Raw genomic sequence first — 16,718 nt, forward strand, 5'->3', positions numbered from 1 at the left:
AACGAGTTAATGGAATTGAATAGATGAGATAATGAAATGAACGAGTTAATGTAATGTATCACTATCATTCCATGTCTTATTTGATTATCAGTGAATTATTACTTTGTGTTGTTTGGTAGGTTGGAAAAGATGAAGAAATAAAATTGGTGGTGGGTGGTAGTCGGTGATGGTGAAGGTGGATGACGATGGTGGCGGTGGTGGTGGGTGTGACAACCCTCATAATTACAGGTATCCGTACAATTAATTAATATTAATTTGTGCTTAATGACTGTGCTTAATTACAACTGATGATATAAACTGCTTTATGATTCCTGTATCATACATACATGTGCGTCACTTTTCATACTGTCGCACCATTTATTACATACAAACTTTAGTGACATACATGATGCACAAAGCACAGTTAGCACAGTTAGCGGATAACTCAGAAACATACTGACAGTGCCAGTACATAGACAGACAATATTTTGAGACCCAGTATGAGCCAGAGGCAAGGTACTACACTAGTATGGAGTGTAGGGAAGTAAGGACCATAAAACTGCGTCACTAAGTGATAGTTTAAGTGCCGGAAAGTGCCTAAAACCCACTCAAAATGCAGAATTCTGCATTAATCATCAAAAATCAGCATTTTAACATGCTAGTAACATGCAAAAATATGGAAAAATGGTCCTGTATGCTTTCCTAAGTGTCGGGAATTAAAAGTGTCACAAAAAGTTACATAAAAGACAGTATACGGTATAACTTAGCACTTTAACGAATCGGTATCTAACCGAACAACCGGGCATTACCCGGAACACCAAAATATTGCTAGAAGCATTGTTTTTATTTTTCTGAGCTAGTTATGGTTCCCGAACACTTAAACATTCTACATAAAGCATCCTACACCTAAAACACTAGACATAACATTTAACCTTCCACTAATTACCTACTTTACCATTCAAGTTACATTTTAACCCCTCCCCCCTCACAATTTACGGCTCACATAAGGTGGCCCCACTCCAAGATCACTTCAAATCTCCTAAATCCTCCATAATCTTCTTCTTGGGATTTGTTATGATATTGTTAGTACTTCATGAGACACATTAACCAATGGATATTAGAACTTTGAGATTATAAGTAACTACATCTCCATCTTCATCAAATCACCAAAACACTTCTTCTCTTCTCCCTCATAAGCGTCGGCCGAACACTCCCCTCACCACCACCATTGTTTCATTTCAATTCCATCCAATCCAAGACCATTTTAAGGTGCACAAGGGTGATTAAGAAGGTGTGGAACTCTTGGATCATCAAGGACCTCCTTTGTTTGCTTTTATCCACTTCATCTTCACCATTGTTCTTCCCTAGCTTGAAGAAGCTAGTAGTAAGATTCTTTTGATCTTTGTTTACTTCATATTTTTAGTGATTAAAAGATATATTATGTTGATTTACACAAGAACACTAAAGATCATACACTTGAATCTTGAAACATAAAGCTAACATGAGATGAAATCTTGTTGAAATGATGTTGTTTGGTGTATAGATGATGTTTGCTTGTTGATTACTAGAGATATTGATGTTGATCATTACATGGAACTTGCTAGATTATGATTAAAAACATGATTTAGCAAGTTAGGAGATGATTATGTGTTTACATAAGATAATCATCTTCTAGTAAAGACATGAACTTGAACATAAAATGATTTCTTGTAAAATGACAAACAAAGTGAACTAGTAAACTTGTGAATCTAAGACTTGTGAATGATTTTCCAAGAAAACCAAGTTAAAAGGGTGATTTTTGAAAGATCGTGGTTTTCATTAAACTTACACTATTTTTAGTGACAAAACAGGTGTATAAATACTAGAGAAACAAGAAGATCTAATAAATAAACATTTTTGTGAAATGTGTTTACAAGTTGTAAACATCTAAAATTTCCAAGAATAAAGTTTACCAAGTAGTAAATATATTTTGGAGGGTAACAAAGGCTACTAAATACTTTACCAAGTTACTACACATTTTTGTGAAAAATCAAGTTCATGTTATTATGTAAAATATATAGTTTTTGCACTTGGTAAGTGCAAGATGTTTAGGATATGATTGTTGATTATTTGAATGATTTTTGAAAAGAAAATGGTATGCTTAATAGCATGGGCACCTCCATTTTTAGGGGAAACTATGGCGAAATTTTCTAAAAATTCCAACACTTAGAAAATATTTTCTAAACAAGTGTTACAAGTATGTTTTAAACCTTGCTTTTCAATATAAACTTTGCCATAAATTTTGATACAAAAAAATACAAGTATTGGAGGTTGGTTTTTGAAAATAAAAATGGATAAATATATATCTAGAATATATATATTTTATATTAAGACACTTGTGTGAATACTTGTATGACTTGTGAACTAGTTATATTATTTTAGGGTAAAATAATATATCTTAACAAAATACCATGAAATTACAACTCCAAAATAATACCAAAAATTACAAGGAATAAATATTTAAGTTACACACTTGATATTGAGAAACCGAACGCAAACACGTAACTTACGAAATATTCCGGAAAATACTCTTTCAAATATATTTTTGGTAAATATTATTTTGGAAACAATAGAGGTGAAAATTATGATTTTTGTGAACATTACTAAGTTATATCATATTTTCAACAAAGAGAAAATATATTATATTTTTGGGAGATAAAAATATATATTTTCCTAGTATATTTAGAAGATATATAATTTTTAGGAAAAAATATATATTTTCTTGGGAATACATTATTTTTTTGGACAAATAAGTTATATATATTTTCTAAGTGGGACTTAAAAATATATTATTTCGGAACTACAATATACATGTATAAATACCCCCATCCTTGGGAAGGAAATACGGAGTTAAAATACTTGTGAAGTATTAATACAAAAATATTGATTAAACAATTATTCCAAAACTAAATATAATTTAAAGTTAAAATAATTATTATTTTAACAAATAATTATAACTTGGAATAACTTAAGAACGCAACTCAAAGCATTAAACTCTAAGCCAAGGCACGGCCCGTTCGTCTAATAGACGTTAGTACACTGTAGGTAGTCGTGATTAGCTGCGGAGATTTGAGTTGACGGTACAGAAGACACATTACTGTGAGTTCATGTCTCCCTTTTCTTTTAACTGTTTTCAGTTTTATACTTCGGGGGTGAAATACATGTTACGATTATTACAAACGTTTTATACATGGTATGATTAGCTTAAGGAGGGTTTTACTGCGCGATCATGTGAAAGGTGGGTATAATACTTAAGGCCATTAATTCTCGTTGTAGAACCGAGGGACATGAGTGATAGATCTATTTGGGTGTAGCGAGCCCACACCCATGGGGACCAGGGTGGCCCATAGGGTGACTATGTCTTCCAGCCGGAGGCCCGGTAACAAATTTGCTAGGTTTGAGTCTTCCTGCACCATTTCACACATACCATTGGCTTTGCAACCCATTGGTGATCTGTTTTTTAGGGGTGTGCATGGGTCGGTTTGGTTCGGTTTTTACTATTAACCTTAACCATAACCGCTAGTTCGGTTATGGAGTTTTGGTAACCATAACCATAACCATAACCAAGCTTCGGTTATGGTTAATCGGTTATGAAGTCGGTTATGGGTCGGTTTTGGTTAATTCCGGTTAAGTAACCAAGCAATGTTTGAAATAAATAGGGTTGTGCACGATTTGAACTTAGCTTGAGCCTATTTTATAAGATAACGGAGACTAAACTTTTTGGTGAAACTCCCAATTTAGGGTTCTTTTTAATAAGGTAATTCTCAAACAAAAACAATTACGGCCATAACACCTTAGTTCTTTATCAAAATAAATGGGCATCTACATCAAGATCATTTTGTTACTAACATACTTTTATCTTAGTAAAAATCCTCTATATGGTTTTGTAAAACACAAATCCATTATATAAAGTTAACATAACAAGTTCGGCTCGGTTTCGGTTATATCGGTTAACTAAAGCTTCATAACCATAACCGTAACCGATTAAGCGGTTATACAAAGTTTCATAACCATAACCATTGGTTATATTGGTTATCGGTTATTAGTGGTTCGGTTATATCGGTTATGGTTCGGTTATCGGTTATGGTGGTTAATTCGCTCACCCCTACTGTTTTTCCTTAATTGCTACATACCAAGGACTTTCATACATACAGACATACTTTAAAGGTTTATACGCACAGACATACACATGAACTCGCTCAACTTTTGTTGATGTTTTTCAAATTATATGTATTTCAGGGAACTAGTGGATCTGGCAGGGTATGCATGTGTCGACAAGCTGCGTAGTGAAATAAAAGATGTTATCCATGGTTGTTGAGTTTAGAGGGTGTATCCTAATCCTGGACGGGATACATGATTCTAAACTCGGGTCTTATTTAAGTACTTTTGTTGAGTCTTTATGAACTTATTTGAACATGTCATGGTTTGTAACTTAATTTGGTATTGATGTTTTCAGACAATGGTATTGTGGTCTTTTTCTAAACTCTTTTAATGGATAAACATCTCGTGTTTTTATCATATAGCATTGTTATGATTGTTTGCTATGGTATTACGAAGTCACACCAATAAACCACGCTTCCGCAAAAGTCAGGGTGTGACAGTGGGTGGCGGGGATGGTGGGCGGTAGAGGCGGTGGGTGGGTGACGGTGGTGGTGGTGTTTGTGGAGGAGGTGGTGGTGGTGGCAGCGGTGGGGTGGGTGATGACGATGGTGGTGTTCGCGGAAGTGGTGGAGGCGGTGAGTGGTGGTGGTGGTGGTGGCAGCGATGGCGGTGGGTGGCAGCAACGTTGGTGGTGGGTGGCAGCATCGGCGCGGTGGCCGATGGTGGTGGGGTGTGCTGTTGTTGATGAAGAGTGAAAAAGAGAATTGAATGAAAAAGAATCGAGGGGGTAGAATGATTTTGAGAGAATGAAACGTTTTGTGTAATGGGCGATTTCATTCGATTGACATACCAAATACTCTTTTTTTATTCCCTCACAATGATTTATTTCACTCTGCCTCCCATGTATGCATACTAAACACTACCTTAGCATCCTAAGCATACAAAGTTAAAGAAAAAAAAACACATTGGCATTTTTGTAATTATGATAATTCTAGTACAAATAATTCTAGTACAATTTTGGTTTTACGTAACACCTCTATTTAAAGGAATTTCGAAAAATACCACCACGTTAATTTTTTCTTCATTTCGTACAGTTTACATGTTAAAAGTTCTTGTACTAAAATTATTTTTATTCTAATATATTAATATATTGGAATAAAAATATCTTTTTTAACTGACCAATATGATTATAAAGATGGTTGGTTTTATAAACAAAATTTATATTTTGAAAATGATGGTAGTCGTAGTTAAAAGTTGTTACATGGTTAATGATTTATTGTCAAAGTAGTATCATTTATATATTCATTCATGGCCGGAACTAAAGGCTTTCAAATCTAGGCAAGTAATTACTTAGAACCTTCAAAAAAAAAGGGCCTCAATTTCTTTTTAAAAATTGTTTATATAACACTAGGTTAGAACCCTGTGTATTACACGGGTTGAATAAATGCAAATTTTTATACCAAATAGTAAAAAAAATATCTGTAAAAATCTCGTTTATTACACGGGTTGAATAAATGCAATTTTTATATACCAAATAATAAAACAGTATATATATATATATATATATATATATATATATATATATATTTAAAAATCTCGTTTATTACATTGGTTGAATAAATGTAATTCTATATATTAAATAATAAAAAAGTTATATCTTTAAGAACCCCGTGTATTATACGGGTTGAGTAAATTTAATTTTATATATTAAATAATAAAAAGTTACATTTTTAAACCTATTCGAGCTGAGGAGCGAGACTAAGTTCGACCGTTAGGGAGACTAAAGCGGGAGGTTGTGTTATACGGGTTGAACACATGTAATTTAATATACCAAACAGTAAAAAGTTATATCTTTATAAATTCTATGTATGATATGTATTGAATAAATCTAATTTTATATACTTCATAATAAAAAAAGTTATATTTTTAAAACGACGAGTATTACACGAGTTGCATAAATGTAATTTTGTATAGTAAAAAATAAAAATGTTATATCTTAAAAAAACCTCGTTTATTACACGGGTTGAATGAATGTAATAAAAATCTATATCTTAAAAAAACTAACGGATATACTCGATATACGATGGATGGGGTGATTGCGGTGATTGTTCTTATAAATGTTACGTAAACATAGTTATTACCGTATTTGAGTTGAGAATTGAACACAAAAATATAAGTATAGAACCAATAAACACCTTTTAAACATTTTTGAAATAGGTTCTACCCTTAACTATTTTAGTTTAATAAAATAAATAAATCATTTAAATTAACTGAGTTAGGGCTAAAGGACATAAGTTGCAAAGGTTTACAAACATCGAGTACGTTTTCTGTAATTATTGAAGACAAAGGACACAGTTTACAATAAGTGGCATACATAAAGGACGATTTTTGTAATTTACTCTATTTTAAAATCTATACATATAATAAAAGAAACCATGTTAGGGACACATGGCGTTCTATGAGACAGTCTTAATTATTTTTCTAAATATTTATTATGAAAAGTCAAATATTGATAATATTAAATTTAAAATTTGTAAAAGAGATTTTAAAGATAAATACAAATATAACTGATAATAATATATTAATTATTATAATCATATATTAATTATTAAAATCTAAAAAATATATTAACGGTTTAAATATTTATAAAGATAAAGATTTAATTTAATTGGTAGTTTTAATTGATAAAAAAATAAAAACTCACATACATTTCATCTTTAGTAATATTCATTATTCTTTTATTCAACTTATTTCGAGTATTATACAAAAGGTTCAACAGTGGCATTTTTCTAAACTACCTTTTATTACCCTTCGTTAAATTAATTAAAATTTTATTGTATTAAGATGGAAATTCAAATATATACTATATAATAAAAGAAATCAAGTTTTGGACGCGTGTCATTCATAGAAGGCATCCTCAAATCTATACTTATCTTACATTAACTAAATAAATAAATAATAAATTAATATTAAATCTTATCATACTTTAATAAAATATTATCCTCAAATCTAAATTGTTAATTTAATATATTTTTAAAACAAATACCTCTCTTTTCTACTTATCTTATATTAAATATATAAATAATAAATTAATATTAAAAGTTATCCTAATTTATTAAAAATATAACTTCTTTTCATTAATTGGTATACAAAATTATATTTATAAAAGTCGTGTAAAACGCGGGGTTTTTAAAAATATATTTTTTTATTATTTACTATACAAAGTTACATTTATATAACACGTGTAATACACGAAGTTTTTAAATATATAACTTTTTATCATTTACTATGTAAAATTAGATTTATTCAACACGTGATACAATTTCTTTATTATTTGGTAGATTTTTCAACTCGACTATACATGGCTTTTTTAAAGATACGGCATTTTTAGTATTTAATATACAAAATTACATTTATTTAATATGTGTTATACACATGATTTTTAAAGATATAACTCTTTTTTAGATCTATTCAACACGTGTAACATACGGGGTTTTTAAGGATGTAATATTTTTATTATTTGGTAGATTTATTCAACCCGATTATACACGAGTTTTTTTAAAGATATGACGTTTTTAGTATTTAGTATACAAAATTACATTTATTTAATCTGTGTAATACACATGGTTTTTAAAGATATAACTATTTTTTATTATTTGATATATAAAATTACATTTATTTAACCCGTACAATATACGGGGTTCATAAAAATATAAATTTTTATTATTTAATATATAAAATTACATTTATTCAACTCGTGTAATACACGGGGTTATAACCTAGTATTATATATATTATCTCCTATATGAATTGTTTAAATTTATATTAAATTTAATTGTATAATTATCTTTTAATTGATATTAATTATCTATAAAAATAGATGACTTCAATGAATGACACGTGTCCAAAACTTGGTTTCTTTTATTATAGTAGATAGATATGTGTATTATTGTATTAGGCCCAACTGAACAAAACAAAAACTATATTTATTGCAAGGCCCAAGTGAAGAACCGAATTTAAAATAAAAGAGGCTAAATTCCAACTCTAAGCAATATGTAATTCATAATTAATCTAGGCCGACATCGTCATTTTCGCTAACTGTAACGTCGCATATGCTAATTCTGCTAAATGACGTCGCCGACTGGGGAGAAATTAGAGGTGAAATTAGGAGAAATTATTGGTGTCGCAAGGATAATACAGTTTGCTTAACAGTTATTTTTATAATAATATCTATATCTTCCATTCACTCATCAGTGTTTGCCCTAAAACTCTAATTGATATCTTGAATCTTTGATTGTTTATATTTTGCTTGCGATTAAGACTTCCAATGTTTTCTTTATACCAATTGAAAGGGGCCACGCCTTTATAGTTTGCTTAGGGCCTCTAAAAATGTTGAAACGACAAACCGTGTATCATTATAAGTTTATAACATCATGCTCTAGTAGATTGGATGGAAGAGGTGCTTCAAAACACATTAAATAAGTTGAATCTTTTAGTTGTATATCTAGTAAGTCTGTAACGAAAGTTTGAATAAGTAAATGTTTTAAAAAATGGTTGAAGTTTCAAATTATTGTAATGTAATGTAAGATTACATGTATAGTTGAGTGTTAGAAGAGAAAAAGTAAAGTAGAAATATTATAAATGTCAACTTTTATGTTATATCATTTAAGTTTTGTAAATGGATAAAAAAACACTTGTTTATAATATAAGAAAGAAGTCATAATCCAATAATGGAGTATAGTAGTAATTAGGTAAAGAGAACAATATCTTGTTAATAAAATTGATGGATCAAAACGATTGGTCTAATGTGATGGGAAATGATTAGCCTTAATCTTCTTTCTGTTGGGCTAATCTTTTATTCTCTATTATATTAAACTAATTAATTATACTTTTAAATATTACAAATATATTTTAACTACATTAATAATAATTTGTAACACTGCCTTCTTATAAAGTTGCAATTTCCACCAAACAATCTAATACATAACTTAAAAGCTTTATTGCTTGTATTGAATATGAAGTTGATAATGATGAACAAAAGACAAATAAAAAGGTTCTCACAAATCCATGTTTGCCAACTATTAGTTCAATTAATAAACATGGTGATTGTCAATTTATTAGTTCAATTAATAAATATAGTGAGCCAGTGTGATTTTCTGGACACAGAGTGATAAAACTTAGGGGTAGTAATGTGTTTCGGTGTAGGTTTAGGGTTGGTATCACCTAACCAAAACAATACAATTCAGCTTCTGTTTTCAATAACAATTAGTAATATAACCCGCGCCGCAACCATCGCAAATATCGAATGTATTAGTCCAATCGTTATGTAATGAGTTAAAAATATGAAAAAGCGCGTTTAGATGTATTTGATGATCTCAATGTAACCTGTAGGTGTAAGCTCGAAACTTTAGAGACTTGAGGGAGAAAAAAAGGTTTTACAAAGTTTTTAAAGGTAACGACAAATTAGCTTTTAAAAAAAATTAGCGAACGAAAGTTATTGAATGAAAATTAAGTTAGAAGAAGACTTACTAGGTTAACACGTATATTATATGTGATACATGGGTAAAGCTAGAATGTTGAAAATTAGAGAGGTTAGTTTGTATAACATGTAAAATGGAGTAGGGGCTAAAATTACTAATTAAGAAAATAAAGGGGGTAGCAAAAATGAAAAGAAGTTGTTACACTGCCTTTTTCTTTTTCGCATGTCTTTCTCTCAGGGGGACAAACAGAAAAATAATATGTATATTAACAAAGAAGAATGACTCTAGCAACAAAAGTTGAAACCTAAAGGGGCCAAAGAGAAAAAGCGTAGGGGAAGCTGGTGGAAAGTCTACCGATTTTGTCCTTTAAGTTATAGTATTATAGGACCCATTAGAAAAAATCATAAACCCACCAATACCATGCTAACGAGTGAAACCATAAAAAACGCATGACCTGGTAAATCGCACTTTAAGACAGGAAACCAATGAAATCCGAATTCAAACTTGAGAAATCTGTAAGAGTACGCTTAACCAACTCTTTAAGGGCATTCACATTCAATCCATTATCCTTATTCTTCTAGTTATACTAAAAATCGCTACTTTCTCTATCTCTCTTGTTTTCAATTAAATAATTATATCTTTATTATTTCTTTTTCTCTCTCCTCCACTCACAACCACCTTCAAAGGTTTCCACTATTCTCATTTTTACATCCCTTTTCACTCTCACTCTCTCTCTCTCTCTCTCTCTCTATATATATATATATATATATATATAGGTAGAGGATCCTGTAAAAAGTGCTTAAAGTGTAAGAAGTGTGAGAAGTGTATTATAACCCTATATATAATACTATATAACACCATATAAACACCGTATAACAATATGTAACACCATATAATACCATATAACACTATGTAACACTATATATCATTATATAACAAATATAACACTATAGGTTGTCTGATAGCATGTCTATGATAGATGTATAGTGTTATATAATGATATATAGTGTTATATTGTATTATATGGTGTTACATATTGTATACGATGTTTATATGGTGTTATATAGTATTATATATAGTGTTATAATACACTTCTTACACTTCTCACACTTTAGGCCCTTTTTACACTATCCTTACCCTATATATATATATATATAGAGAGAGAGAGAGAGAGAAAGAGAGATAGGGAGGACAGGTGTGTGAATATTAACTCCCTTTCAAAAATATTAAAAAAAATATAAGGGTGAACATCCTTTTCCATATATTTACTGATGAACAGTAACATTTTCACTCTCCTTCACTCACAATCACTCAAAACCACTCACAACTATTTCTTATAATATGAGTAACCCAACCACATAAATATAAGAGATCCATTACGAATGCTCTAAGGTTTAACCTACTCGGTTGTGTCAAAAAAAAAAAAAAAAAAAAAAAAAAAAAAAAAAAAAAAAAAAAACCCTAGATAACCCGTGCATGACTTGTATAGCCGTTACAGAAAAATGTAACCCGAGAATGACTTGTATAATCGTTATAGAAAAATATAACCCGATCATGACTAATAGAAAAATATAACCCGATCATGACTTGCATAACCAGTTACACTTCCGTTGATTGTTTAAGAAAACCATACATAACCCGAACATGACTTGTATGGTTCAAACCTCTTACATCTTTCAAAGGACATTTTGGTCGATTCTAGGCTCATTTTTCAGGTCACTCAAACAAACAAACAAACAATCAAGCAAACCGCAACGTATGCCAAGAACACAAACCATACAAGAAACATAAAGACAGGACCAATTTCTGGAAAACAATCTCATAAACTTGATGACAATCATTTGTCCTACATATGAACTCACTCGATCTATAAACTACTATCGACTCATGGATGGATATACAAAGCTATGATGCAGAACCGCACCAATAATATGATCAGTACATCACATATTCCAAATCCATTGATAGAAGCACAAACCTGCATTGGAAACAGATTTACACCATTAAAACACATAATCGATCTTGCGGGTCCAATCTTAAATACAAATATCTGTTCCTCATAACTCATACATTACAAAATAAAAATGTTTAAATTCATTTAAATAATATTTGCAAATGCATATTTGCTGATGACACAGAATTGTACAAAGACAGCTGCAAGCCTACTAATTGAGAATATAATTCCAATAGTACCTTGAAAGATGCTTCTAACTATTCCATCACAAGTATCTAAAGTTAACTTTTTTTGTTTATTGTTTGATTCCAATTCCAATTCCAATTATTATTGTTGCCTACCGACCGAAGCTAGTGTGGTGACAAACATAGTGTAAACTTACATGGTTTTAGTTTACTTCCTATTGCCTTGATGGGCCAGTTGAAACATCAAAACCGGGAGGGATGAAAACAACATCGTCCCAATCAGTTGTAGAACTGTCCTGCAAATAGTTATTTGAATGTCAGTTTATCACTTTATCACATAGTTATCGATAGCGAATAGCGACAACGTACCTATATGCTACGTAGCGATAGCGATGAAATAGCGCCCGCTATTTCGTGTTTAGCGATAAGGTAGTTAAAAATTTAAGAAATAAAAAATAGCTATCTACATAACTTTTTTTATATATAACGTTAGTTTTATACCTAATAAATTTATAAGTTTAAGGACCAAATGTAAGCTAGTGAAAATAGGGGGGTTAAATGTTAAAACAACACAAACTAATTTTACACTTTTTATGTAAATTTTTACAAGTTTTAATTACTAAATGTAAGCTAATGAAAGATAGAGGGGTTAAATGTTAAAATCCATAAACTTATTAAACCCTAGAAAGGCTCAAACGCAACAAAAACAAAAACGCAGCTGCCGCTCTTCTCTTCTTCTTCATAGTTTCCAGCAAGTTTCCGGCAGAAATTGCAGGTTTCCGGCCGGAGCAACAAAAACAAAAACGCAGCCGCTCTTCTCTTCATAGTTTCCAGCAAGTTCCGGCAGAAATTGCAGGTTTCCGGCCGGAAGTCGTCGTCGGAATCCGCTATTTTCACGCTATTCAGCGCTATACACCATATAGCGACCATGTCTCGCGTCGCCACGCTATTCGCGATAGCGGTCGCTATGGCCGCTATCGATAACTATGCTTTATCACAGGTTGTTTTTACATATCAGACCCTAAGTTTGACCAACTTTGACCCAGATGTGCATATTGTGCTGCCTTAAAGCCCTGAAGCGTTTTCCAAATTGACTTTCGCGCCTCATGTGTGCTTAGATTAGTGGCCATACGACCAGCAGAAAAAGATTGCAATGCATAGTAAGTTAGTAACCACTAACCTTCATCCCTTGTATTATATCCTCGAGAACAGCTACCTGCAGAAGCAAATAAATACATGGTTAAAAAAATAAAAATGTGCCTGTCTTGGATTATAAAAACTTACGGCTATCCTGTTTTTCTTATAAATTTTTTCTAGTATTTATCATAAGAGTTGAACGATACCTCAAGATCACCCACCCTAAGGGCGGGATTCAGTTGTTTTTGCTGAACAGAAGCTTTCGCTAACGATTTTTCGAGATCCTCCTACACAGTACATGAGAACAACACAATTATTTTTTTTAATATGTAAAAGGGATCAAGATAACTGTGACAAGTGCTTACCTTTCTGAAAAAAGCTGGACGGTATCTTCTGTTTTGGCTGCGTAGAACTAAGCTCCTTGACTGCATCCATATAACGTCTTACTAAAATTATTAAGATAGAAACATAACTCTATTTTTATGCTTACAAAATACTTGATTTGTTGACTGACAATAAACAAGCGTTTATATTAAATTTCAACTTTTAAATCAGAAGCATGAAAAACGAGTGAAGAGTAGAATCAAATTAAAAGAAAAAATCAACCTGGAAAACAGGAACTCCAGAGAAGCTGTCATCCGATATACCAGCCTTACGTCTTTCCTAGAAAGAAGCACATGAAACATCACTTATAAATGGTATATTAGGGTCTACATCAGAAGATTGGTCATGCATGTTACTTCTGAAAAGCACAATGATCACGTTACTAAATAGTATAATAAATATGCATTTCTTTACATTCTATATCTTAATTGACCAGTTAACTCAAATCGAACATAACCAAATAAGTTTTAGTGAACTGATGGTATCATAGCTATGAAAAACAGAGGCTACCACAAACGCTAAGCAAAAATGTCGAATTCGATGCATATATGTATGTGAACTAATTTACCTCAATTGCATTCTTTATCTGTGAAGACTCTGGAATAAACCTAAAAGACACGCCGTTAACTTTAAGTTGGAAAACCTGCCACAACAATCAAAACATTAGACCAAACCAAATCTCGTAAACTGTTTACTAGTGCACTACAAAACTAGTAGTATCAGTATGCACTCATCGAGGATCAATAATTCAATATTAGTCTTTGTTACTAGTGCCATTTAGCAAAGAGGACCGATGTTCTTATCCATAGATGCACCAAATACTTGAATTTCTGGAAATTAATCATAATTAAGGCGTCCAATATCCTAGAAACATCATATATGATGATTATAACAGTTTGGTAATGTTTGATTTTGATTATATAGCTTAACAAAAAAACTGGATATGTGATTTTTTTGGTGGATTTGACCAAGAGTGTTTTAATACAATATAATGTTATAAACATCAACTGTTGAATGGAATTGACTATAATCACCATTAGGTGACTTTGATGAAAATCCAAGGTTAAATAGAAAAAATTGTAAGTTTTTGCAAAAATGGTGAATTTTGACCAAAATTGACCTACAATGACATTGATTGACCGAATTGGCTAATAATGGTTTTAAATGATCAATCATACTTCCATAAATGTTTTCAAATGTAACAACTGATACGGGGGTGATTATATACATTTTGATGGGGTTAAAACTGAGCAAATGAAGCTCACATCTACCTGTAGGTGTTTGATATTAGGGTCATGTAAATGATGATATAAGTCATTAGGTCACTTATTTACAAATTGTGCTCAAACATGCACACGAGTTGAATTTGGGTTGACTATTAGATTCAACCATCATTTACAAGAAAATTGAGAGATGGTCATTTGAAAGCTTACTTGGCTAAGGTGACTACTACATATATTTCTACAAAACCAACAATTCACCTTAAACTTGTCTATCTCAAGGATAAATGTGTTCCAATTTTGCATAACTGGCCATTCTAATAATCTAACTTTGTATTTAGGTTTTAATATGTCTTATCTTGGTATGAACAGAATACTGGTTCTAGTTGATAATTATGTCCTAGATAGGGTATGCTACTGATTTGGTAAAAGCTTGAAAGCTGTTTACAACTTTGTGAATTCTTCTTTTCATATACATTGTAATGAATACACTATAAAATTGTATTTGTTAATCTGTCATCACTTAAAAATTAAAAAACTCACTACTCAATACAACAACATCTGCAATTCAGGTCTTCAGGTAACAAAATATTCCTTTCCAAATTAACAATTTGATAGGCTTTTAGTTAAGGACCATTTGCCATTGTACTTTAAATCTATATGCAGTTAATATCGGTTATATCGGTCCCCTAGTAAAATATCGGTACCCATAATATCGGCGATATTGACCAATATATCACCGATATTTGACCGATATAACTGATATATCTCCGATATATCACTGAATTATTAGCGTTAAAATGCTATATATATATAAATTCTTCATTATATTAATATTACCGATATCCCACTGATATCTCACCGAGTTAACCTATATCCCAAATATCGGTCCTTGACCGATATCCGATATTTTACCACATTAACTGCATAGCTTTAAATATGATTATGTACAATAAAATATTCAGAATCAGATAACTACATGTAACAAAACAACCTACAAGAGCTATTACAAGCTGTGAAAATCAACTATATAGGTGCTTGACAAATTCTAATTATTCAAGCATATACATGTAAATGACCCATATGCAATGCAGCTGCTCATAAACAACATATCGAAAACTGATTATTTGACACGTCATCAATCATACAATCAGATTCAGTTTCACCATACCCAAACACCACTAGAAACTCATCACTTGCAACTTAAAACCGCAATAACAAAGCGACCGCTATCACATAAATCATACTATCTATAACTTCACCTAAATTGCTAGTGTTAAAAGCATAATGTGATAATAATTGATAACAATTGACAAACATAAAATTATGATTATAATCACTAATAACGAATAACAGTTATCAAAATTACCATGCTAAGAGCAACAGGAACAACTTTCGACCCCGGGCGCATTCTCGGGTCCATAGACTTCATCTGTCCAAGAAGCGTCTCAGCATCTTCCTCCTTAAAACACAACAACCCTAGCGACTTCACCGGATTCTGACCGGAAACCACCACAAACTCCTCAGACGAATTACTGAGAGCGTACACCGGCACACCGGCCAACCGCTGCTCAATATCCTCATCCGACATACCGGCACCGGTAACAACAGTTTTATTATTATTATTATTATTATCGGGCGTAATTCGAGCCCATATAGGGTTTTTAGTGAAGGAGATTGAGGCGGTTGGTTTTTTAGGGGTGATTACGGGTTCTAGAAGGTCGAATTCGAACCTAGGGTTGGGATTGAAGAAGTGGTGGTGGTGGAAAAAGGAAGAGAATTGGTTTTGGAGGTTGTTAATGGCGTGTTGGAGGTTGAATTGAGAGGTTTTTGGTGGCGGTGTTGATGGTGAGTCCATTTGGTATGACGGTCGTCTCCGGTGGAGTCGTGGAGAAGATGGTTGTGATAAGGGAGGGTTTTGGGTGTTTTGTAAATTTGGGCCGGTTTAAGCGTAACTTATTTGATGTGTCATGCAGGATGTGTGTGACTGTGGGGAGGGGTGGTGTTCCGCATCAGCGAAAGTGTCGTCTCGCCTAGGGCTGGCATATCGTGTATACCCGTACATGATAAGACACGACACGATAAGACACGATACACGAAATCTGATACACGAACACAACACGATAACTTATCGTGTCCTTTTTTTCAAACACGAACACGAACACGACACGATATACACGAAAATTACCTGTTAATACCTGTTAACATGACTATTCGACCGTTATACACGAAAATTACC

General features: G+C 32.0%; 1 protein-coding gene and 1 long non-coding RNA gene across 2 annotated transcripts; one reads left to right on the top strand and one right to left on the bottom strand.

The window, feature by feature from the left end:
• The first annotated feature begins 1,126 nt into the window (after positions 1-1,126).
• Positions 1,127-4,536, top strand: LOC118486804. The gene is made up of 3 exons (XR_004879929.1): positions 1,127-1,363; positions 3,064-3,117; positions 4,258-4,536. It is a non-coding gene; the product is annotated as an uncharacterized LOC118486804 (long non-coding RNA).
• A 6,797-nt stretch (positions 4,537-11,333) lies between these two features.
• On the bottom strand, positions 11,334-16,428 carry LOC110908617 (protein TIC 22-like, chloroplastic). The gene is made up of 8 exons (XM_022153554.2): positions 15,849-16,428; positions 13,828-13,902; positions 13,482-13,538; positions 13,241-13,300; positions 13,082-13,162; positions 12,919-12,954; positions 11,936-12,034; positions 11,334-11,577 (listed from the first exon to the last, which is right to left on the bottom strand). Exons 1-7 carry the CDS (start codon positions 16,335-16,337, stop codon positions 11,954-11,956), a joined length of 879 nt encoding a protein of 292 aa, XP_022009246.1. The 5' UTR covers positions 16,338-16,428; the 3' UTR covers positions 11,334-11,577; positions 11,936-11,953.
• Between the last annotated feature and the right edge of the window lie 290 nt (positions 16,429-16,718).

Source organism: Helianthus annuus, chromosome 14, assembly GCF_002127325.2.
Source record: "Helianthus annuus cultivar XRQ/B chromosome 14, HanXRQr2.0-SUNRISE, whole genome shotgun sequence".
In the NCBI taxonomy this organism is placed as follows: domain Eukaryota; kingdom Viridiplantae; phylum Streptophyta; class Magnoliopsida; order Asterales; family Asteraceae; genus Helianthus; species Helianthus annuus.